Source organism: Prinia subflava, chromosome 15, assembly GCF_021018805.1.
Source record: "Prinia subflava isolate CZ2003 ecotype Zambia chromosome 15, Cam_Psub_1.2, whole genome shotgun sequence".
Lineage (NCBI taxonomy): Eukaryota > Metazoa > Chordata > Aves > Passeriformes > Cisticolidae > Prinia > Prinia subflava.
Window position 1 is genome coordinate 1 of NC_086261.1, and position 25,090 is coordinate 25,090.

Below are 25,090 nucleotides of genomic sequence, written 5' to 3' on the forward strand. Positions count from 1 at the left end.
CAGGGCAGGGCAGGGCAGGGCAGGGCAGGGCAGGGCAGGGCAGGGCAGGGCAGGGCAGGGCAGGGCAGGGCAGGGCAGGGCAGGGCAGGGCAGGGCAGGGCAGGGAAGGGAAGGGAAGGGAAGGGAAGGGAAGGGAAGGGAAGGGAAGGGAAGGGAAGGGAAGGAAGGGAAGGGAAGGGAAGGGAAGGGAAGGGAAGGGAAGGGCAAGCATTGAATTGAATTGCATTGGATTGGATTGCATTGCAATTGGATTGCAATGGATTGCATTGGATTGCATTGCATTGCATTGCATTGCATTGCATTGCATTTCATTGCAGCAAGGCTCAGAGCTGTAGAGCCGGTCCTAGCCCCAAGAGCAGCCCCGGTTCGGCCCAGGGGAGAGGGGCGGGCAATGGACCCGCCCTCATCCAGGCAGGGCCGGGTGCCGGGGCGGGCTCGAGTTGGAGCCGGGGCTCTGTGAGGCGGGGCCCGGAGGGGGGGCGGGGTCAGGTTGCACCGGGGTCACAGCTTTAGGGGCGGGGCCCGGCTCGGGTGTGCGAGACCCCAGGGCAGCTGCACGGGGCTGAGGTGATTTAAGCCCCGTAAATCGCCTCGCGGGCCATTTGCTCTCTATGAGCACGCTTCGGGCAGGGCTTCTTGTCCGGGCTATCCGGGTGAGGAGCGGGGGCTTCGGCTTCTCCTCCTGTCCTCCTCTCTACCCCTCCTTCCTTCTCCTCGTATTCCTTTCTTTCTCCCCCTTTGCCCCCCTTCCCTTTCTCCCTAAACCCGACCCCCCCCACATTCCTTCCTCTCCTGTCGCTATCCCTTTCTATTCCCCCGCTCTCCTCCTCCTCTGTCCAGCCTCCCTCTCCTCCGCACCGGACCTTTCCCTTCCCCTCTGACTTCCCTTCGCACACCGACCCCCCCCCCCCCCCCGCCTTTACCCCTCCCTCATCCCCCTCCATCTCTCTCCTCTCTCCCCATCCCTCCCCATCCTCCCCTCTCCTTCGTTCCCCGCAGCCCCGGGGCTCGGGACACCGGAGAATAAAGCAGAGCCCGGGGACTCCCGTCCTCGCTGGAAGCCCCCATACGGAGCCGAACCCGCTCAGCGGATATCCCCCATACAGTTCACTAGCACCGCCCGACACTGTCGGGGCTCCGGCTTTCCCCACATCACACTGGGGGCTTTCCGGGAGGGTCAGGGCTGGGGGTTAGGGGCGCCCCCGACCCAGCCCCGCCCACAGCCCCTGCGGGGATGTGGAGCCCCTCCCCGCCCTGGTACCCCCAAGGCCACCGCAACCCCCCTGAGCAGAGCAGCGCCCGCCTTCCTCGGTCCCGTGGCCGCATCCCCCCGCGGAACGAGAGGGACTGGATCGACACAGCTGGGAGGAGCCGCTCCTGGCAGGTTTTTAAATATTTTTTATTCATCTCTGACATGAATTTTTGGGCTGTTAACTCCCTTTTCCCTGCTCACCGGAGACATGAGGGTGTCACGACACATCATCACCTTCCCCAGACTCCTCCACCTCATCCTTTTTTAATCATCCCCAAAGAAGGCACAAAATGAGTGCAACTGCCCTGGACACGGTAGTTTACATGCCATTTACATGTGTGTATACCCCCTCCCAAAAAGTGGGACTATACTAGAAAAATAAAGGGAAGATCAGCCCCCAAAATAGATTAAGTCCTCCTCCCCCTCCTGTTCCAGTCTGCCACCTGCCCCACTCAAGGACAGTATCTCCCACTCAGACTTGGCTCTGCCATGTTCCCACAGTCTCCACTGATGCTAGGCTCACCCCTCACATAGCACTCACTGCTGCACCCACAGGAAGTCCACTGGAAAAAGAGCCATGAGCCTTCAGACACAGGGCTGCCCTTCAGCCCAGCATGCTGAACAAGCTCGGGAGTTACCCTCCAGCCTGCTTCTGCCCAGGAATGGGCAGGAAGGAGAGCTTGCTCGGTCCTTCCAGTGAGACCTTGGGCATCAGGAACACAGGGAGAGAAAAGGCAACAAAACCAAAAACCAACCAACAAGCCCCCATCCTAACAACCCAAGGCAAGTCCTTTATGCCATTTCAAACCTCTTTGTCAGATTTCAGTGGAAATCCATTTCTGACCTGTCCCTGTTTCAGATCTTCCTTGGGCTTGGTAAGCAATTTTTGTTATCGGCTTGGACCTCATGTACACCAACACCAGAGTATGTTTAAATGCAGTCTAAACACCAGCAAGTTTATCTATTTCCTTCCAAGAGAACTGCAGAAAAATTATACTCACTGACACAGCCATTCCAAATACTGGGAGTGTCTTTAACGAGAAAAAAAAGCTCCAAGCAAAAAGAACTGCATCAATGTAGATCAAGCAGTTCATTTAAACTCTGAACAGTAACCTGAACAATGCAGACCAACCTGAAATTTGCAGGAGATACGTCCCTTAAAAAAAAGTTAAGTAAAAAACTGGGCGAAGAGCTGAAGCAAATTAATTTAAAGGTCAGATTATATTTTTAAGAGTCTCTGTACTTTTATTGGATATAGCAGAACAGCCAGCACCACCACCACTGTGAAAAAGCACAGACAAAACCCCCCCAAAATAATAAAAGAAACAGGATCTTGAGTGTAGCTAGGAAAAAATTAACTTTTTAAAAGCTGATCTATTTGAGATAGGCTCTACCTATGGACTTGTCCAAGGAAGAAAACTAACATTTATTATATTGGACACAGATATATAGAACATTGCTCTAAACTGGGAAAAATGAATTTTACATTTCAAATGCTTTGCAGGCAACATTAAAAGTTACGTGTCACAAGACATTTTTTCAGCTACCCTCCTCTTCCACAAAAATCTTTTTGTCTATAAGCCCTACTAAATACATTCCATAGCCCCTCCATTTAAGGGGGCATCTGTAAATTACTACAGTGTGATAAACAGAAGCAAATCAAGAAAAATGAAACACTAAAGCTGCTATATGTTGCTGTAGTACTTAATCACAAATGTGATATAGTTCAGTGAAATAGTTCAGTAACTTTATTTATGATGCTTACTGATTACCCTGACCGCAGTAGTTCTAATCTTAGCAACTGGCCGCTGCCACCTCTACCAATGCAAGCTTGCAAACAAACAGGTAACCTGGACCTTGACCACGTAATATATTGGTCATTGCTGCTTGAGAATATTTGGAGTCCAAATACCACCTGCAACCCTTTTTTGGCTCTCAGGAAGAGGCTAACAGACCTCTATACAGTGCCAGCTTTCTCTTTGCACAGGTAATGGGAATTCAAACCTCACAAAGCACAGGATTAGGCAAATTAAGCATTCGGATGGCCTAAGTATATTCTAATATTAGTTTAATTCCCAAACCCATGTAAAAATACATTCTAAAATAACCTCTTTAAAGGGGATCTTCAAAGTTGAAGATTATAAATAAACAAGAAACCAACTCCTTGAAGACTCAATCAGGGCTATCAGTTCCCAAGATGTTCTTAGTCCTCCTTCATGATACATTTGATACAATTAGCACATGGTGGGAATACACGGATACATCACTACATTATTACAAGTTGTAAGTGCAGGTTTCTATCCACCTTCCCTTTCACAAACTTGCTGGCAGAGGTTGATTACTTCCCATAAAATTTCTTATTCAGAAGAAAGATCAGAAGATTGACGTTCACTTTTGCTCTGTCGAACAACTTCATGACAGCAACACCTTCATACTGCAGCTGCAAGAGATCCTGCCAAAGAAAATACCTTCATGAGTGAGGAATCCTCAGGAGCTTACAGGGAATATAAAAGACTCAGCAGTACAGTAGGATCTTAAGGAATATCAATGAAAAAGTACATGGCGTAAGACAGAAAAGTGAGAGACGCATTGAAGAGCCACTCTTATTGTGTAAGAAATAGTCATTCTAAGGCATTTAAGATCTTAATTATTTTAAGCAATGTGTTTTTAAAAATGAAATTACGAAAAAGAGCAGAAATAGAAGACCATTCTAAGTAATCCAAATTTCAGATCTCAAGCCTTGTCATTTGCACAGTAGCCATAAAGTTGCTGTAATATTTAGAGCATTTACATTTCCTACATGCCTAATTCTATCATGTACCCATGAAACGCTAGAACATTCCAGTGTCCCTTTCTGAAAGCTTTAGTTGCCACAGATCTCAGGGAAGTGGCTTACAGCACTTCAATCTAGGGCACAAAAAGAAATAGCATGTCAGTCACTTTGTGTATGACGTCAATTCAATCTCTGAGGTGTTTACGTAGGCAGTACTTCTAGTTACACTTTGCTTTGTCAGCAATGCACCTGCACTGATTTTATCTCATTGTTTAAATTCTTTCAGCAATCCCACTCCTGCAGGTAAACAAGGTGGATAGATGTGGGCATGTGGGTGGATGTGTGTGATGTATCCCTTGCTGCTGTCCTCTGACAACATCTGCTTTATCAGCAAAGCACCGCTACAAAGCCATAATGGTATAGTAAACCATGTGCCTGAGAAGCGAGTAACCTTGGGCAGGCCCCATGAACCAACAAGCTCATGACCAGCTCTCATGGATTAGGACCAGAACAAACTAGGGGAGTCCTCAAAGCAAACAAAAGGTGTGAGGCAGCTGTCCATCCCAGCAGCCAGTGAGGTGGCGTGGACTAACTGCAATGCAAAGATGCTCCTGCACACAATCTGTTTCGAGAGGCCTGAGGCTTCCACTAACTAACAAATCTAATGAAGACCAAGATGGACACGGGGTGGGTGAAGAAGTGGAAGAAAGGGACAGAGACACCAGGTGTAACCTGGTCTCACACCATTACCGGCATGAGAATAAGAACAGCAACCTTTCCTTTGGGAAAAGGCCAGTCAGCATGCTGTTCTGGTGGCCTAAGTAAAAGGTGAAACCTAAGAACACCTAAGAACTGGAAAGAAACGGATAAGTATAGGGTAGCAGAAAGAATACTGATACATAATGACTGCCTGAAGCCATCACACACAAGCCCAGGTGACTGCTGCCACAGACTCCCAAACTCTCTGCTGTAGCAGGAAATGGTTGAAAGCGCAAGTGTTTGTTCTGTGTGTGTATGTGTACACATAATTAAGAACACAGATCAACATCAAGCTTTCATTAGCAAAGAAAGAAAAAGCAGTTTGGATCCCCTGTACGTGTTGCATCTGTTTTGCCTGCAAATCGGTTATTTCTGAGAGCGTTTTTCAGGCTGTTTAGGCAAAAAACATGTCATTGCTACTTCGATGAAGAGTCTGGCAAGGGGAACTTACATGACACTAATAAATAGGACAGTTCTTACCTGATAATGTAACATAAAGGTTTCCATCTGTACACCCATGAATTTTGCTTTAACCTCAAAATCTCCTACTTCCTCTGTTGGACTGATTTCAAAAATCACGTTTTTAAACCTATCATATTTGAGAAATGAAAAATCACATGGAATATATGAGATGAAATGGGAAGACAAATTTCTAAGAACTCTATTGTTAACTCTTTATTCTATTATCCCCATTTGAAATAAGCCTGTAAAAGCCAACCACACTCAATACAACAATGAATGAAAGCCTAACCGATTCTGCGTTTGGTAAATCACATCTTCACACAAGCACAGCAGGAAACAGGGTGATTTAATTTAGCTTATACAAACTAAGCAGTCTACTTTATGCTGCACATTCATGCCTCACTTAGTGCACCGAGTACAAAGTATGACTCAGAGTTGAAAAAATTCTAGGAACAGCCAGCTTGTCTGTATTCCACACAAGACATGCCAGCTTCTCTGTAGCAAACTAGAGCTGGAGAAGCTCAAGCTAGTATTAAGCTGATTTTTCAACAATGAAAGCTATTAACCATAAAAACAATTCACCCAAGAAGGTACCCTTCCACAACTGTGAGGATGACAAAGAGGAGGTTGGGGGAAAGCGGATGTCATGTTTAAATCACATTACACTTCTCAGTCGAAGAATTACTTTGCTTCAACCAGAAAGAGAACTGAAGAGTGATGACTGTGCAAGGTTTCTTGGCCCTAGGGATGCCAGCATAGGTCATCAAAACAACTTTTTCAGCTTTAATAGCTAAGTCTACCAACAACACTCAAAGTCCAAGAAAAAAATTGCAGGACAATGCGACACAACCTCAAATAAATCTCAAAATTTCTGGTTCTCAACTATCAGCACCTAGACTAGTTCTAAGAAAAAGACAAGAATTCAGCATACCCATTTTCCTTTTCCTCCAAAAAGCTTATTTAGCTCTAAAGAGTTTTAAAAAGATACTCACTGGTTACCTTGCAGGTCCTCAATCTCTAAAAGCACTCCCTTCTCATGAAGTCGAGCTGCTGTGTATTTCAGAGAAATCTTTTTACTGTTTTTGCCTTTCATCTCTCGAGGTTTCTTGGAGACTCTGGGGAAAAAAGACAAACCAAACAAATTAGAAGGTCACTCAAACAAGTAAAGACATTTTGAGCAGTAAATTTTCAGTCCTATTTGAAAGAGGGGATCAGTGAGAATCAGTGCAGCTAATGAACTATGACTAATGATAGATAATAATGTACTTCTACTAGTCAGTTTACCTACAAAGCACTTGTAGCTCAGATCAGATCTTTAATTTTCTACTACTTACCAAAAGGAAAAATTTCTACTATTTAAACAGGAAAATAATAAACAAAACACAAACAAAATTCAAACAAACAACAAAAATCAAACAAACAACAAACCTCCCTGACCCCGCCCCCCCAACCATATGGTACTTCACAAAAAGCAATACCACCTCTCATTAGGCAAAATGGGGTCTAATGACAACTGACATGGAGAAAGCTGAGACTACTCAAAAACTTGCTTGTCTTTTCATTCTGCAAATGAAAAGGGTTCACATTTTCACATCTGACTGGAGAAGACATCAATTTTTTTTTTCCCCCCAGAAAATCTGAATTGTCTAGCACTATAACAGCTGACTTCATTTGGCATAAAAATGGGGACAATTTATGATCAATGGTTTCCTTGCAGGTAACTATGTTTTTTTCATATTCTGTTCCTAAGAAGGATGACAGGACACAGTGACTAAGCAGCAAGTGCATATGTGGACAACAAGCTTCATACCATTGGACTTTGCACTGTTCTTCTCCCAAAGGGACCAGAAAGTCTTTCAAGTTTGTCTTTCTTACCCCATTCATGGCAAGGATGTCTCCCTGTTTTCTCCTTACTGCTGCTGAGACCTGTTTGCTAAAACTATTGCTGAGGTAAAGTGCTTGGACAAGGAGCTTTGAGCAGATAGCACTATGGTTTTTCTTAGCAACACATGCTTTCTTGTGAGAAGCACTTCTAGGGCCATGGAACCATCTGCTGTAGATCATCAGGTTCAAGACCATCTAAAGAAACTAAAAGTGTCCGAGTCCATGGACTCTGATGAGATGTGACTGTGGGTCCTCAGGGAACTAGTGGAGGAAGTGGCTAAGCCACTATCCATCACATAGGAGAAAATGTGGCAGTCCAGTGAAGCTCCTACCAACTGGAAAATAAGGAAGATGCAGTCTGTCTCACCTCTGTGACTGGCAAGATCTTTCTGGAAACTATGCAAAGATACATGGAAAACAAGGAGGTAATTGGTGACAGCTCATATACCTTCACTCAGGTGCCTGGCCAATTTGGTGACCTGCTACAACAGGATTAATACACCATTTCTGGATGAGGGAAAAATCATCTACCTGTATTTGTGAAAAGCATTCCACAATGTTCCACACAACATCCTTGTGTCTAAACTGAAGAGACACGGATTTGATAGATGGACCACTTGATGGATAAGGACTCAACGGGATGGTCGCACTAAAAGAATTGCAGTCAACAGCTTCCCTGTGAGGGTGGTGAGGCCCCAGGACAAGCTATCCAGGGAAGCTGTGGCTGCCCCATCCCAGAACAGGCTGGATGGGGCTTGGAACAATCTGGTCCAGTGGAAGGTGTGCCATGGCAGGGCGGTGGGAACTAGATGGTCATTAAAGGTTGCCTCAAACCCAAACTGTTCTATGGTTGCAAGATACTTACTTGCCCTTGCTGGCCAAGTTATCCAAGCAGGTCTTTATGTAACTTTTGTAATAATCTACTTGTTCTCCATAAAAAGTAGCTTTGGAGTTCAAGGCACTGTATGTCTGCTGCAGCTTCACGAGCTCTGCCTTTCTTCTCTGACGGTATCTACGTTGGTTTCTGATATCCTACACCGAAGAGAAAGACAGGCAAAGACTTAACTGTCATTTGAGCTCTCCAGGTACTGAGTCCCAGAGCCACTGAGAGCTTGAAACACACCATTTGATTTTGCTTAGTCTTGCTTCATGCTATAGGCTTGAGCACTGATTTGCTCTTGCCCCAGTTTAAGTGTCACAGCTTATTCTCTGTGAGTATTATTTGTGGAACTAACCAACACTACACGGCAGTACACTTGCACCTTTTGTGGTGTTCTCAAACTGCAGTTCTGTCCTAGTTGTGGTGACTACAGTAGGCACTGAAAGCCCATGATATAAAAGCAGCAATTTTGCCAGCACTGGGTAGGGAAAGTATCTTACAAATCAAGCACTAGAACCATAGCAGCACACAGACTTCATTATTTTTCTTTGTTAGTCAGCCTTTAAGCATCAGTTGCCTTAATATCTAGACAGGAAAACATTACATTAATTGACTACTATTTTAATTTGTGACACATATTATCTATAGTACAGTAAATTCTTATCAGATCCCTAAAGGCGATTATTTAGTTGGTTTACTTACATAATATTTCCCAAAGAGTTTTTCAGTAAACAATGTGATATAAAATATATTGTCACTGTAGCAATGTACAACAGTACTGGATCTCTTTTGTAAGTCTTTCACAGCCACCCTCCTTATCATTTAGGTATTCTTTAAGGGGCACGTATAAATAACAGTTAGGATGTCTTAAGAGTTATGAGCAAAGCTTCCTTGTGTGAATAGGCTTGCAGAGGCATTACTTAGTGAAATGGAGCAGAAAAAGATATCACATACCAGGATTTCCCTTCCAAGCCATTAAGTTTTTTCTTAAAGTACCCGAGAACCAGACAACATCGTCATTTGAGAGAACAGAAATGTATAACAATAAAGGACTTCCCCACGTACCAAGAGGGGGAAATGCTGCAACAAAAGGTATGATTTTTCTCTATAATTAGCTACTAAAACTTTACTCTCCTTCTGCAAACTTGTGCCAGTTTTACCAAGCTGCAAATTGGGAAAACTCCACTATGATTACTAGGAAACCATCAAATGGTATACCTTTGCAATGTCATTGATTAGTTCCTGGTATTTATTTGTGGCGTTCACTGGCCCCAGTTCTGTCAACTTCTTCAGGCCTGCCTTGATTTTTTCTTTTTTTTCTTGGAGATTCAAATTACCATCTTCCTTTACAGAGACAGATTTTTTCATCTTATCAGGAGTTTTAGCATCACGAATGGCTCGTTTCTGCATAGCTCTATGATGCTCTGCTTCCTAGAAGAAGAGAACAAAAACCTGCAAGTTCATAAGCAGATCAATTTCAGGGCGACAATAAGAAGCAGAAACAGATTGTCGGATCTCTGGCATAAGATAAAGAGTTTTGACTGGCGATTCCTGTACTGACTTGAATGAATGCATTCTGATGAACACATTCTACACATGGGAATCAGGAGAAGCCTACCTATCATTTAAAATGAACAGTTTCTAGCAACTACTGCAGGAATAAGATTCACACATACAATTAACATCCACTGTACACCCTCCTGATTATCATTACACCCTGCTCCATCATCAGTGAAGACAGTTTCACTGCAATACATAAACGGAAAGTTCCACACACACCCACATACATCTAGATAGATGATGATTTCCTAAATCCTAAGTCTAAAACCAGCACAGATAAACAGCATCATACTTGCTCTGAGGTAGCTGAAGTTTCCAAAATTTCAGTCAGCGTCTCCCCTGGCTGGAAGCGGATTACATCAACAATTAAACGTTTTGTGCTGCAAAGATATCAAGGAGAATAGAAGAAAAAAATTTAATCAGAAAGACCTTTAATACTCTTCTGTTCTGCAACAATGCCAATGCTACTGATTTATTTAAAGACAGATTATTACTGGATGAGCAGCCAGGTAATCATAGGCTAAACCAGACCAGAACCTTGAGAAGCACTTTACTTTTTGGACAGTGCATTATTGGAAACCGGTTCCCTGAAAGGTTCCTCTTTGTAATATGCACAACTTGTTACCCAAAACTCCCTCAAACAGCAAGGATGCCACCCCATGCATTACAAGGTAGCCCCAGCACTGCCATGTGGAGCACAGAAACTGTATTCAAAATGAAAGATAAAGCAGGTAGTAGCCACAGCCCATTTGTGCAACCAGAAAAGCTCTATAACATTATCCATCCATAAGCATGCTTCAGTGATCTGCAACAGGTATCAAAAAACTCCAAAGGATTAGTTTCTTATGTGCATGGAAGACAATGTAGATCTCAACTCCAATCTGGTGACAGACAGGGTCATTCCTTGATTTGAGCTGAGATTTAATCAGAGTCAGAGTCCACTGTGAAGCATTTCTGTCCTTAAGCCAAACAGTGAAACCAAATAGCATCTCTGCAGTCAGGCTGGAATTATTTTTGGAATCACACAAACTACTTAACATATGCACCTTCCTCATCATCCACAACTTAAATGGCTACCAGTGCAGCTGGTAAATATTTACTTTTGAAATCAATGTCACCTTAGACTGGTGGATAGGGAAATACTGATGTATCTTTTAAGAAGTCTGGTTAAAGTTATTTTTGGAGACAAAATTTTCTTGTGGGAGATCACTTGACTGCCTAGGCCAAGAACATGCTGACCAAAGATTTTCCAATTAAACTATATAGCATCTGAGCAGGAATGCATCAGAGAAGGTAAACACACATTTGAATGTCAGCTCACTGCTCTATACATCTCAGCAATAGGGATCTGCTTAAAACCAGCCAAGAGTCACTATCAGTAAAAAGTTTCCCAGAATAAAGATTCTGGCAATACTAAAATCCCTGACAGTCCATTGCCCACTTTCCATTAGGGTAATAAGACTTATGCTTCTCAAAAAGGCTATTAAGTCTTCTTCAATTAAAAGTCATGCCACAGCATAGAAAAGGACACAGCTACAATCTCAGGGTATTTGGAGTAACAGTCCCCACACATTTATTTAAATTATGCTTTCTCTTATTTTCTCATGCAGATTAACTGTTAAAGTTCCAGTTGCTCCAGTTGTTCTTTTGAGTAACACACCAGGCAGTTACCCCCTACTTACTTCAACAGAATTGTCCTTGCATCCATCTCTGCATTCTCATCATCAGGAACGTCAAATTTATTAGTGAGTGTGAGAGAAACCTCAGTCTTTGCTAGCATTTCCCTGTTGGGATCATTAACATTGCCAGAGCCTTCCCCTGCCAAGCAGAGAAAGTTTATAGATTACATCACATTCTTTACCTTCTTGACTGTTAGGACTTGGTAATTTTTCCCTACATAACAGATCACAGGAAAACTAGACTGTTTTCTATACTGTCAAAAGGACACTTCAAAACCCAAACCAACTTTTAAAGATGTCACCTTGAATATATCGCAGACCTTTTCATAACAAATCTGAGGGAATGTACTGGCCAGAACAGCACAAGAAAATCACCACTTTGCATGCCTTGAAGATTTATGTGTATTCCACACGGTATCTCAGTATCTCACTGAGAAGAGTGGCTGAATTGCCAAAAGTACTTTAGAAATAAAAATGTGATGACACCCGTATGGCCACGTCCTCATCAAAATGAATGTGTCAAGCTAAGAGCAAAGCATTTGTTAGCAACCAAGCCTGTCATCATCTCTTAAACAAAGGAAGCTATCCCATCAAAAAGAAATTTTCTTGCTCTAATTGCATATGAACTTTTACCAGAACAATTGTTGGTACCTTTCCACCCATTTTTAAAGGGCTGCAGCAAGATTTAACTCTGACATATTAGCCACAGTGACACAATGAACACAGGAGAAATTAAATGGGGAAGGAGGGCAAGTTCTATCTAAATCCATGGTCTATGCTTTTTCAGATAATGCTTCTTAAGTTCTGTTCTTTGTCAGCGCTTGGAAAAAAATGTGCTTGCAATCATTCCTTTAGAAGGTTCCAACCTTTCTCATCAAGCATCTTCAAGGTGTTCACTGTCACAGCATCCTCTCAAAAAACTCTTCCTGGTTTGCCTCCCTCCCCCCTGCTAGACTAGAATCTTCAAATAACTGCAACACAGAAACCAACGAAGGAGAAAAACTTGTGCCTCTTTCCAGTATGTGTTATATCCTGAAGCAGTAAACTGTGGCTCAGGTTTCTAGAAGAGTTTCACAGATTAGTAGTGTTAGTTCCTTCTTCTTTCAACCAGAAGAGGATAAAATTCTAATTTTCTAATGGAAAAAAACTCTATGAAGGAGAGGAAAAATGTTACTTGTCCACATGCCAAAGACTCTTAAAGGAACACATGCTATTTAATTCATTTATTACTACACTCTGAAAGGAACACCTACAGATCTCCAGAAGGGAGGACAGATCTTTTCAAACAAGCTGGAACACAGATACAAACACAGAGAAACGGCGCCAGTGTAATGGAACAAAGAAAATATGTCAATAGCTGTCTGTCTTCTAGAAACTTCTAGAGTGGCATAAGGTGAGGTGGGTGGGGAGAAGAGAGAGAACCCCTATTTTTTCCAGGGCAGCATATTATGCAGAGAAAATATACCGCAATGAATCTGCTGCTGCTTTTTAGAGCATATCCTCACAAACGACCTGTAATGATTTCTTACTGCTACTTTACTGCACTTTAGCTCATTTAAGGTAATATCACATATTACTTTAGCAGAACAAACTAGACCACCTATTAAGGACTCAATTGTAGGAACCTCTCCGAGATCATCCAGCAGCTCATGAATTGGATCATTGTGCTCAGGAGCAATTGCATCTTGATGGTCTAAGAGCAACTAGATGAACAGAAAAAACAATTATGTTTTAACAGTACATCCTTTTCTAGACAGTAAAATTTCATCATTTTAGGCTGCTATCTTTTAGAAAAAAATCACTGAACTCCAAAGCAGCAATGTCAACATTCAAAGCTGTGCCAATATCACATACTCAAAATGCGTTCAAAAGAAACTTAGTGAAGCCGTAACTCAATTACTTGATTCTATAAATCAACAAGCTCTCACAAACTACAATCATGACAATTTTCAGACTTGTATTTGGTATCTTTGTGTTTCACAGAGAAGCAGCATTTTCTTCGCAAACGCTGCTTATAAGGAGCAATTGTGACTAATATATACTTACAGTGTGTGTATTGATGATTTCACCAATAGAAATATAAATTACTGGTTTAGTGAGAGTCACCAAGTCTGAATATTCATCAATATTAAATTTATCCTGCAATTCAGGAACCTCACAGGCAGTCTGAAAAAAACGTCTTCAGAACAAAGAAGGAGAGAACAGTCAGTATGACTGACAGCCATGTGATATATCAAGAGTACTACCTCCACATGACAATCTCGAGCAGACTCTCTTCTTTAAACTATGGTACACTATGGCATACTACAGTTTGTCAGCTTTAGTTTAACACCTCAGAAGCAACCTAGTAAATTCAATCATTGGTATTGGCCATGTTGACATTTGCTCATTTTCAGAATTGACAGAACTGGCTTCAATGACCTCATTCTCCTGCCCCCACTGCATTATCATCCTTTGCCCTTAACTACCTCTGGTTATATTTTTTCCAAACCACAGGAGATATAAAATGCCAATTTTTGAATAAAATCTTACTTCAGCTACAGGAATAGCTAAATGCCAACCTGTTTTATTCCTGATCACCACTAGATTTTCATGTGGAATCAGGGTTCGCACAGAACATAAGAATATATGTCAATTCTGGTTGTCCACATCCAAAGTACTGTAATAAGTACGTGCAAAAACAACCTTTATTCTGGACATTTGACACTTCTGACTTTGCAATCTCATTAACACACAATGCACTGTTCATAAATTCCAGGTACGCATTTTATCTGCTATTGTCACTGATGTTTGTGGTAGCCTGAAGTGAAATCTCTTTAATTTTCCATATTCTAAATTTACTATTTTCCCTTTTTACTAGCAATGTTGCCCTCTGCCCAATTTCCCAGCTTAATTAGCTACGGTCTTCTACCTGAATTTCTGGTATGACTGCAATAGGTATTCATTAATGATGCTTAGATGAGCATTGTCTCCCATGAACATCTTATTGGATGCAGCATGCTGTAACATCTTTGCAATGGAACCGAGGTTTCTGCGTTGATCTGTCGTCAGCTGACCTCCAGCTGAAAGGTCGATGATGTCAAATGCATCTGGTGCGACAATGGCTGGGTTCATGTAACGATAATAGAGTAAGTTGCCAACAATCTGGGAAAGAGAAAAGAAATGCATCCATAAAGAACAGTACAGGACTCAATCGAATTTTGTTGAAACTACTCTGTGTTTTGATAAATTATTTCCTTGTAAGCCTCTTTCCAAGACAAAGGTTCTGCTGTATAGAAGCACATACTATCCTAAAAAATCTGCAGTATTAAAAAAAAGCAAACATCATAAAGATGCAATAGGGCAGTCAACACAGAGGAAAGCCTGAGCACTTCCAGTCACAGGACAATACAGCAGGAGATATTCCTATGTGTAACGATTTAGAACTCCAACTTACAAAAATGTGCGGACAGGAGATACAAGTTACCAATGAACTATTGATATGAGCACGAGAAAGTCTGTCAGGAGAATTAAATGCAACTGAGGTAGCCTAACAGAGGGCAGGATGACCACAGTACAGAGAAATCTGGTAATGAAGTTTCAGTACAGAACAAGAGCCGATTTTTGAGGAAGCATGCAGCATTGGCTGCCATCTCTGACAAAGCAAAAATAGGGAGGAAGAATGGTACACCACAATGTTAAACTGAGGAAATTACTTGCCCATTTCTTGCCCCAAGCCCTTTTCTCTTTCAGAACAAAAGCTTTCTTCTATAAGCCAGCAACATATATTTACACATAGATCCCTACTTAGTGAGAAACCATTTAATCCAGAAGTAAGAAAATCAGAAGTACAGAAAACAAACGTCATTTGATGCTTCAAAAAATCCAATTACCTAGTCAAATGTGAGCAGCAGTACATTTCAAAGAACTACAAATAGAGATTATCACGTTATCCATATGCTCACAATATTCTTCTACCCTGTATTGTGTGTTCTGCCATAAGTAATTCTAGCACTGAAAAGGTATTAACCCACTATGGTGATTTAAAGCAAAAGCTCTCTCACCACATGCTCATTTGCAGAAGGCCAGGTTGATGAATCTTGGCTTCACCTACTTGCCATGTGACTTAAATGCATGGAAAAGATTGGGGTCTGAACAAACAGTCGAAACACAGAAAAAACCTAGCCACTGCTAAGCAGTTCCAGAAATTAATAACTGGTGTCAGTGAGGTCATGTTTTGACAAGTGTTTTATGCAAACTTCTGCTGTACTCTCATAAATTATGCCATGGGGTGTTACTAGTCTGCTGACCATTAACAGTCAAAATGTTTACTGCCAGTAAAAAGAAAAAAACATCCATGAAAGAAACTGAATTAATGATATTTGAACACACAGGGCAAAAAGAACAGTATATTACATGGCTATCTTCAGTTGCTAGAAAAAAAAAATCTATGAGTAGCTATTACATACAACTGCAGTTTTGACTTTCACGTGGACAGTTACATTGTTTCCGTGAGGATTAACAAAACCTGCAGTTTTCCACCTAAATTTACAGATGGAAGAAATTAATTCACCTGCATAGAAAGAACCGATGTCTCAGAGTGGGAAAGCACAGAGCTAGAAGAGAGAAGAAAACAGCATTCAGATTGATAATTATTTTGTAATGAAGCAGAGGCAGAGAAGCTTAAAGAGACGTTGTCAAGTATTCTAATAACCAAACTATATTGTATTAAAAAGTAAAGCACTCATGGGCATAAATTCACAATTTACCAAAAGCCATGAAACCAAAGATTTCATCTAAGTACAACTAGTATTAGGATCCTTTTAGTTCTCCAAATCAACTGAAATGCAAAATACAAAACTGACCAGGCATCATGCAAAGTGACTATATATTTCTGTCAAAATATCCTAGTGTGTTACAGATGGGGCATTAGGGATATCAGAATTTTACAAACAGATTTTTAAACTTGTCTCTTTAAGGAAGGCGCAGCGGGCTGTGATCACACTAGTTAATCCGAGGTTCACTTTCTAGGAGCAACAGTAAACCCCAGGTCAAGAAAACTAAAGGTCCAAATGCCCAAGATACTAAAAGCAAAACAGTAGCATCAAGTTATCTCCTTCTAAACAATGTATGACATCTCAAGTGATGTGTATGAAGCAATAACAGCAATAGCCTGATGTGAAATATTTTCTATCCGTAGAGGTAAATGAATAGTTTTACATGCGCTCCTCTCCACACATACACCTACCAAAAGAGAAGAATGTGATGTGCCCATTTGGCTGACAATTATTTACAAAGGTTTATAGACCCTCACCTTCAGAAGCTCATCCTCGCCAGCATCAGGAAACTTGTCATGTAGGGAGTCTTTTAGGACCTTGGCAATGAAACGCATTCCATAACTGAGAGAAAGAAAAGGTCAAATAAGACTGCTGCAAGCATAAAGATGTCAGCAACTTCTCAGGGGTAACACTGGTGCATCAGACTCACGGGATTTTGTCCACTGAACTAATAATGGCAGACAGGAATTTGTCTGTCACTGTCCTCATGTTTCTGATTGAGGCATCCAGGCGCATCCTCACCTCTTCATGACTCAGGGCTTGCTCAGGCGTAACATCATAGGGCAATTTGCTGTTTGAAAAAGTCAGACATATAAAGGAGAATATTACTCAAACTAGTACACTTCAAGAACATATAGCCTGACACAGAAACATGCTTACATTCACTTCACGGCCAAAAGCTATGCACTGCTTTTAATTAATTAGTTTGGCACCATGAGAGCTGAAATTCTTTTGCTTTTACTTCCTTTACTTTCCCTTGCACTGGCCACTGAGAGAAAGATTCAGCTAACCTAAAATTGAATCTTTTTAATAGCACATACACTAGGAAAAAAGCACCTTCAATAACACATAGTGGCACTTCGGACTGCAAACTGGTGAAGACAAAAGCTTGCATTTGGGTATTAAGATGATGAAAATTTGGACACAAGCAGAAGCTAGAGCAGTACCCATAAAATCAATATAAGATGCTGCTGAAGGAATAGTTATCTTTTTTTCAATCAGCTGAAACTATTGCATAGTATTCCAGAGAACATAGACAAATGAACCTGGTAATTCATAAAGGTTTATCCAAAATCTCACGTACAGAGAATAATCTAAACACACATCTTCACTTGCATTTTTAAGATGTCCAGAATTTTGCATAAAGTGTGCAAAGGTATATGACTGCAGATTGCTTTAGATATGGAGAAACTCATTCATCCATATGGCTTTTACTTTTTTTTTTTTAGGTAGGTTAAAAAACCCCAACAACACAACAGAATCAAGTTCTAGCAAATCGCAACCACTGAAGAAAAAGAAACCAGAATGACATAAAATCACATAGCTCAATACAATTGTCATCAGTTGCTGATATTAATTAGAAAGATGTTAGGACCAAGAGAACTGCAATGTGATGCTTTCTGCCATTAAGAGCAACTTTGTGTGCTTGCAAATAGTACCTGTTTGCACAGGCCATGCACGACATGAACATGGACTGGCATGGAAACAATTCCCAAATACATTTTCTTACAATACATTCTTTTAGGTTAGAGGGTGTCTCATAGCTAACTATCAAGTTAACATGGGAAAACACTAAAGAGCATTTCTTCTTCCATCACCTAATGACATTCTTGTTCAATACTCTCAGCACCATAACCAAAATATGAACTTTAGAACTCTCAGATCAAAGCTGTCTTGATGAGACAGTCAGTTGGACAGATGCGTGCAGTGGAGCCAAGGATGGTTTCGAATGATTAACTGAGCAATGCAAAGCAGCTAAGCAATGTTTAGAAAAATACAGTATTAACAGGTCCCATACCTGGCCTCTCCCGTCTGAGATTCCATCTGGTTAACCCAAGACTTGTAAATATCCACAGGATCAGTTTTGATATTAAGTGACTTGTCATCAATGGTTTCCTTCACAACTGGTGCAAGGATCTGCCTCAGGGCATTCTGACCACGGGCACCACGATTGAAACTTACCACCATTTTAATAACAGTAGGATTCCCAGTCACAATTTCATGTATCTGGTCTACTTTTGATCTGAAGAAGAAAGAATCTATATGAAATTTGAGGTATGCATAACTCTGTCACTGCCTACACTTCCCTGGACTACTGTTCCAAGCATGATTCAGGCCGGGGGGCAGGGAGGGGAAACACACGTTAGAAGTTATTTGTTTCCGGGCATATATCATGTCCATGCTTAAAAAGCATTCCCAAAAATGCTTAAGGGAAGTTCCTCAAAAATTTCATTGCATATTCTTCCTCACAGCAAGGTGTGCCACCCTGCATTGTAAAGAACTGAAGTCATGTAACACTGAGCTCCTAAGGCCTAACCAATCCAACAAAACATGTCTGAGGACAGCCAGAGTTTTTAACACTGACAGGAAATAGAAATGCCAAACAACAGAGATTTCAGACTCCTCATTGGCTTCTGGAAATCCAGAGAACTTAGATTGAGCTCTCTTCCTGGCTTGTAAAGCCTGAGTTTGCAGTCTGTTGGACGTATTTATAATCAGACACCTGAGAATTGAGATTAGGCTGAGTTTTAGCATGACTTTGCATCAGATCAAAAGTAGCTGCCATCCTGAGCAGTGAAATCTTGACTGAAGTGAAAAGCCTTCATCTTCAATGGACATATTTGACTCTTCTTGTATGGACTACATTAACAGATAGGAAATGGCTTGAAGAAGACAATGAATGGACAGATTAGCATTATCTGCATATAACCTCTAGATTTAACATGAAAATGGCCTCAATTTTAGTAACTGCCAAAACTGATTCAACAGCAAGAATGTGCTATATGCTACCACATACTTGATCTCTTCCTGCAATGCTGTTTGGAAAAGTCGCAACAACAGGTATTCCTCTCTTTGATTGGACGCATAGTTATACAGCGTGAAGATGACAGAATCCATGAATTTTGTGGATTTGTTTTGAGGCATCTGAAAAATCAGCTTGGCCAAGTAGGTTGGGTTAGTCTACAACAACAAGAAAAATTACTTAGTGTGCATGTCCCCGCTGGTGTCGCTAAAAACTAAGGTGGCTCAAAACAGTTGCTGGTTGGACTTGATCTTAAAGGTCTTTTCCAACCTTACTGCTTGTATGACAACTACAGTGCATAAGCAAACACTGTGCTAAGACATATAACCTTCTATGAGAAAAGGTTACCAAGCAGTGTAAGAAGGTGTTTACCTGAAGCAGGTAGAACAAATGCTGATAGGCTTCCAACTTTTCTCTCTTTTCTTTGCTCAATGCTTTTAAACCTCCCCTTTGTTTGTTCAGCATCATCATGTCAGAGAGCTGTTCCTTGTTCTTTTTGGTAAGTTTTTTGCTATGAGAAACAACATCCTGGAAAGAAAGAACAGGTAGAGATTTCACTCTGAGAAGTTTCTAACAAGCAATACTGGAAAACAGTTGCATCTGAGCTACTTCTCTCGGACGTGGAAATGCAATGTCAAGGAATGTCTGGGGCTATTAAAGTGAAACATTATTTGCTATGGCAGCAGTTTCTCCTACTGGAAGTACATGTTCTGCTTTGTTCCTGACTGTGAATTTGTCTGAAACCCTAGAAGGGTTAGTCACTCTTGGTAGCAACTACTGTTGGAGCTGGTAACATTCTGAAGACACTTGGAAATATTTTCCTTTTTTAAACTGGGCTTAAGTTTTAAAAATACTGTTCTATATTCAGCTAGCTCACTACCTCCACATACCCTGACAACAATGGCATTTTTCACTGCATCAGCCCAACCACTGCAGCTTCCCTCTAAGATAAATTTCAGTACACCAATTGAGATTTTGCACTCAGAGAAGCCTAGTGTAATGAATCCAGGATCACATGAAAAGCTGACCAGTACTTCATCTTGAAGAAAAGACAATGACGTATCAGTAAGAGACTTTTTTTCTTTATCTTTGGGGGGTGGAAATTAATCACACCAGCCAAGCTCAGATAGAGGGGGCTTCCTTCAACCAACAAGCAACCAAGTGGCATGAGCGTGTTTTGTGCCTCCAAAATTACCTCCTTGGTTGCAAGCTTGTGGCATGTGACTAGTTTAACCATAAAGAAGCAACAAAAAAGAATCTCAAAGCCTTTAAACACAAAAGCATCCATTAGATCAAGAGAGTCTTTTTGCCTTCTTTACCTTCAGGACTTGTTTCTTCTCCTCCTACAGTTTTCTTTCTAGGGATACATATTAAATTAGTGGAATGGACTAAGAACATACTGGGAGTAAAAACTTAGTCTGGGAAAACGTTTTCCACTGCGTCTGTCCACTGGGTCGACATCTGAGGCCAGGAGCTCTCCATGCTAACTACCACTGGACTCAATTCAATGTGTAGCTGGTCTCACAACAACACACTTCTTACCTGCAATGTAATTTTGTTTTTCACTAGCAAACCAATTTTGATGTCCATGAGATTGAGGTCATTTTCCAGTTGCTGATTGGATCGGATCAAGGTTACAACTTCTTCACGCAGTTTCATTAGCTCAAGCTCCTCCTGAAAATCTTGGTCACTCTGATCGAGCAAGTGGACAAATTTCCGAACCACAGCCATAGGTGGGTTTTCAGCATTAACTAAAAATAGCCAAGAAAACAGACAGCACTAGGAGATGGCAAACAGAAGTAAATATATGCCTTATCTATGTTTAAACAGCACATCAAGGAACACCCGAAGTCAAATTAGTACCATCATGTCTAAACAGCTTCAGACATTTTGATCTTTCTGTTTTGAGAAAATTGTAAGAGAAGTAAATCAAGAACAAAGTCAGCAGTAGCACAGGACAGTCAACGCTGTCAGAGCTAACTGCAAAGCTGAAGTTCTATTTTTTAGCAGAAAAAAAAAAGACAGAATCAAGTTCTCCTTCAGCATCAAAAACTACCTACTCCCTGCACTGCCCTATTAACTTCATCCCAATTGCTCCCCAAAAAAATTGTCTTGATCTTATAGATCACACAGCCGACATCATATTGGTTGACAAGGAGCTTGACATGACCCAGCAATGTGCACTTGCAGCACAGAAAGCCAACTGCATCCTGGCCTGCATATAAAGCAATGTGGTCAGGAGGTCAAGGCAGGTGATTCTCCTCTGCCACTCCACTCTCATGAGACCCCCCGGAGTACTGTTTTCAGCTCTGGGGCCCTCAACATAAAAAGAAGGATGTGGAGCTGCAGGATTGACTCCAGAGGAAGCCTACAAAGATGTTTAGGGGACTGGAGCATCTCTCCTATGGAGACAGGCAGAGAGAGTAGGGGAATCTCTTCTATGACTCTATGATGCCTTACAAACAGAGATTCGAGGCACATCAGTTTTATCCTCTTGGCAATACTTACTGAGGGTTTTGTAGTCTTCTCGTGCCTTGTTTGCTCGGATAAAGGCTTGAATTTTGACAACATCATTTATCTAGGATTTAAGAAAAAAAGAAGTTGACATCACTCTGGAAAGAGTACCAGAGTCAGGTACAAAACACATTTAACAAGATAGCCTCTTACGTGGTTTCTGAAATACTGTAGACGATCTCTGTAACGTCTTCTGGCTTGATACATCCTGGTCATTGATTGAATCTATTGAAGGGTAACCAAAACACTCAGATAGAAACCTTACCCACAAAGTTCACTATCCCAAAGGTTTACCAAAAAAGTCAGCAGGGAACCTGTACTACCTTTACTACTTGGTCCTTTTGTGCACGTAGGTAATCCAAACGGATTTGATATGCCTTCCTTTGCTTGTAGCCACGCCACTGAGACTGAAAACAAAACAGGCACACTCACTTTACTTTTCAAATTAAACAGGAGTAATTACAAATCTGAGCTTCTTTGTGTTCCTCAGCTTTCAATTGCCCTTTTGGCTAAATGAAACATGAAGGAGATATGCTTGTCTTACCAAGAGATACACTGTGTGAAACATTAACTATTTTCCAACTGCAATCATGAGAGACTTGAAGTTACCCTGTGAAGAGCCTGGGCCTTCTGAAGCACAATTGGGGTCAAGGATACAGTGAAACAGTAAAGTTGACAGAAACTGTTCTGCATGAGGATCATGGGTAGCTGCTGCTGCTGGTGAGAACAATGATGTAACATTTTAAGCCTTCCCAGCAGACCCAATGCCACTGACACTTAGGAAGAGAAGTCAAGCAAGGGGTTGGACTACACCTAAAGGGAGAGAGTGCTATTTTAATGAAGTGGGAGTGGGAGTGGAGGTTTTGTTAAATATACAGGCAGAGTATGTGCTACTTAGGTAGAAACAAATAGACATATACTGCTGAAATAATAAAACGCCAATAGGGTGCAAAGCAACTATTTCATTTGCAAGCATTTCTGTTACAACACCACAGTAAGAAATTTTTTGTTGGTGTCCTGTAAATGCACCCAGTTTCACGCTGAATTATCCTACTGTCTCTTTCAGATCCTCAATCCTCCAAATCCCTGGACAAATTTGATGATAAGGATTTTACTCAAGAATACTGAAAACCACCTTGTTTCTCTTGAATTCATGACGAATCACAGCAGCAATGCATCTCACCATATTATCACCATCAACACATACAACACACTTCATACTGCCTTATTCCCAAAACATTGAAACGTGTAAAAAAATAATTGGTAAAGCTTCCTCAAATACGTTTTTCTCTCTCCCATTCTGTGTGATTATTGGATTGATTATATATGACACCTAAAAGCAAATAATATACCAAAACTTACTGGGAGAAGGAAATATTTTTAGATAATTTACAATATGAGGCAAAGACAATTGCGTGCTGGAAGTACCTGAACTGAACAAAAACTGTCAATAAGCTTGTGTACAGAAAACAACTGCAGAGTACAAGTTCCAAACAGAATCAAAGGGTATCACTACCTGAATGCAAGTGATTGCTGGGACTTGCTTCTTCAAAAAATTCATTCTTGAATTGAATTCCTGGCGAACAAGATACCCTCGACAGCAAGCCTGAAGTCTCATAATCAGGTTCTCATTTGCAAGCCACAACTGTTCTCGGTTGTATGCTGCAGTGACTCCAGATATGGTGCTCTGATTTAATGTTATGATAGGAAGAGGAGCCAGAAAGAGAAAATGGAAATACAAGAAAAAGGATGTTAATCAGCTTTCCACATTGCGCTTACAAGAAACTCCAAAGTTGTCTTTCAAAAACAGCAACATCATGGTTCTGAAAGCTTTTAGTGACAGGATAAATTTTTCTGAAATAGGACAAGGAGTTGTGGCACACATAATTTGATGATGCCTAGTAAATCAAATGAGTAACTAAGCTTGTTAACATGACTATGGCATTGAAGCATTCTATCTTAGAGCTGCATTTCATTGAGAGCGGGAATGGTATGAACATCAACTTTTGAGAGAAAGAGCATGTGTTAATCTACTCTACCTGTATCTCTTCTCGCGACAGCTGAGTGTCATTTTGCACAAATTCTGCTGGTTCATCCCATCCTCCCTCTTTGGTGCGCAGGTTATGATAATAATGATAGCCTCCTCTCACCCAGTGTTTCACCCACTCACTGCCATTGCCCCCTAAGAGCAGAAACTGCAGTTAGAAGTCTGAAAATCTGACAAGCATCTTACCTTTCACGCATACAAATGTTACAACCAGGAAATCTACTTTACAGATTCTTCTTCCTTCAAGCAAGGAAAGGAGTATTTCTGAGTCCCTAATGACCTCATATGAGAGCTACCTAAACATAACACATTCTACAAGTGGAGAATATTATACTATTCACATGCTTTTTTTGAAAAAAAAAAACAAAACAAAAACAAACAAACAAACAAACAAAAAAAACCCCAACCAAACCTTATTTCACAAAGCATCCACAACTGCCATCTACAACACCAGATTTCTTCCCCCAGGGCCTTTTTTACCTCTGGTTCCAATTCCATGTACAATAATTCTTGCATACAATTTCACTAACAGTTAGCTGCTTAACGTGTACCTGCTGCCCTTTTCTTCACTTCTGATAGCTCTTGCTGGTATGCCTCAGCACATTCTGGAGTGACTCCATATAGCCCAACATCAGGTGAACGTAAGGCACTCAGGGTCTGGCTAACATCACCATGATCTACTGCTTCATTAATGGCCAGAATTCCTAAGGAGACTTGGATAACACCAGGAAGCAGGTTAGCTCAGCAGTTCAGTAGCTCATTAGCAAGCACAGAATGGCAGAACAGACCAAAGCAACAAGACGACTCCCTTACAGGTGGGGTATATGTAAGATACGCAAATTTTAAGTGTACATAAACATGTAATACAAATAAAAAACAACTAGGCAAGTTGTGGTATAGAGGCCTCTTCAATATAGAGTGTCCAACCGTGTGTGGAACTGCACCTGACAGCATGTAATTTGTGTGCCCGAAATACCAGTATGGTGCTGATTTACCACCAGAACTTTTCAACACACAAAGATACAGCTCTCCTCTAACATCTATTCCAGTTTAACACAGTTTCTTCTGGCAGAGCCAGTCACAACTCAAAAGAGGCCTTTTCAACAACCAGAGCACTAATTACTTAATTGTTTCTGCAGATGGAAACAACATCATTATAAAGACTGGGAAGCAACAATGGGTGGACCAGTCCACCTGCAAACTGCATTAAGGAGCAAAGGTGAGTATCTCTGATGTGTCGTACTCTCTGTATCTGAAAAACATGTGTCTGTCTGGTAACACCTAAGAGAACCAAGACAAGACCTCATGCAAATAAAAGGTAATGCTTACCAGAAAACACCATTTCAATTGCTCATGTGAACACTCTCACTTCTCACTAACCACCCACAGACCCGCACAATTAGTCACAAACAACAAACAATTTGATAGAGATTTGTCCAAT

At 41.2% G+C, this 25,090-nt stretch overlaps 1 protein-coding gene across 1 annotated transcript in view; it reads right to left on the reverse strand.

The window, feature by feature from the left end:
* Positions 1-2,471: 2,471 nt before the first annotated feature.
* IQGAP1 (IQ motif containing GTPase activating protein 1) overlaps positions 2,472-25,090 on the reverse strand; it is a 53,850-nt gene continuing 31,231 nt past the window's right edge. The window contains exons 17-38 of the mRNA XM_063413039.1: positions 24,201-24,362; positions 23,642-23,784; positions 23,119-23,289; positions 21,926-22,009; positions 21,756-21,827; positions 21,597-21,666; positions 20,631-20,839; positions 19,461-19,616; positions 19,083-19,246; positions 18,084-18,308; positions 16,716-16,856; positions 16,543-16,627; positions 14,161-14,393; positions 13,296-13,428; positions 12,850-12,952; positions 11,253-11,388; positions 9,863-9,950; positions 9,229-9,441; positions 7,996-8,162; positions 6,239-6,361; positions 5,265-5,373; positions 2,472-3,704 (exon numbers count right to left, since the gene is read on the reverse strand). Of these exons, the coding sequence (XP_063269109.1) occupies positions 3,591-3,704; positions 5,265-5,373; positions 6,239-6,361; positions 7,996-8,162; positions 9,229-9,441; positions 9,863-9,950; positions 11,253-11,388; positions 12,850-12,952; positions 13,296-13,428; positions 14,161-14,393; positions 16,543-16,627; positions 16,716-16,856; positions 18,084-18,308; positions 19,083-19,246; positions 19,461-19,616; positions 20,631-20,839; positions 21,597-21,666; positions 21,756-21,827; positions 21,926-22,009; positions 23,119-23,289; positions 23,642-23,784; positions 24,201-24,362 (3,101 nt within the window). The 3' untranslated portion in view covers positions 2,472-3,590. The remainder of the gene's footprint in view (positions 3,705-5,264; positions 5,374-6,238; positions 6,362-7,995; positions 8,163-9,228; positions 9,442-9,862; positions 9,951-11,252; positions 11,389-12,849; positions 12,953-13,295; positions 13,429-14,160; positions 14,394-16,542; positions 16,628-16,715; positions 16,857-18,083; positions 18,309-19,082; positions 19,247-19,460; positions 19,617-20,630; positions 20,840-21,596; positions 21,667-21,755; positions 21,828-21,925; positions 22,010-23,118; positions 23,290-23,641; positions 23,785-24,200; positions 24,363-25,090) is intronic.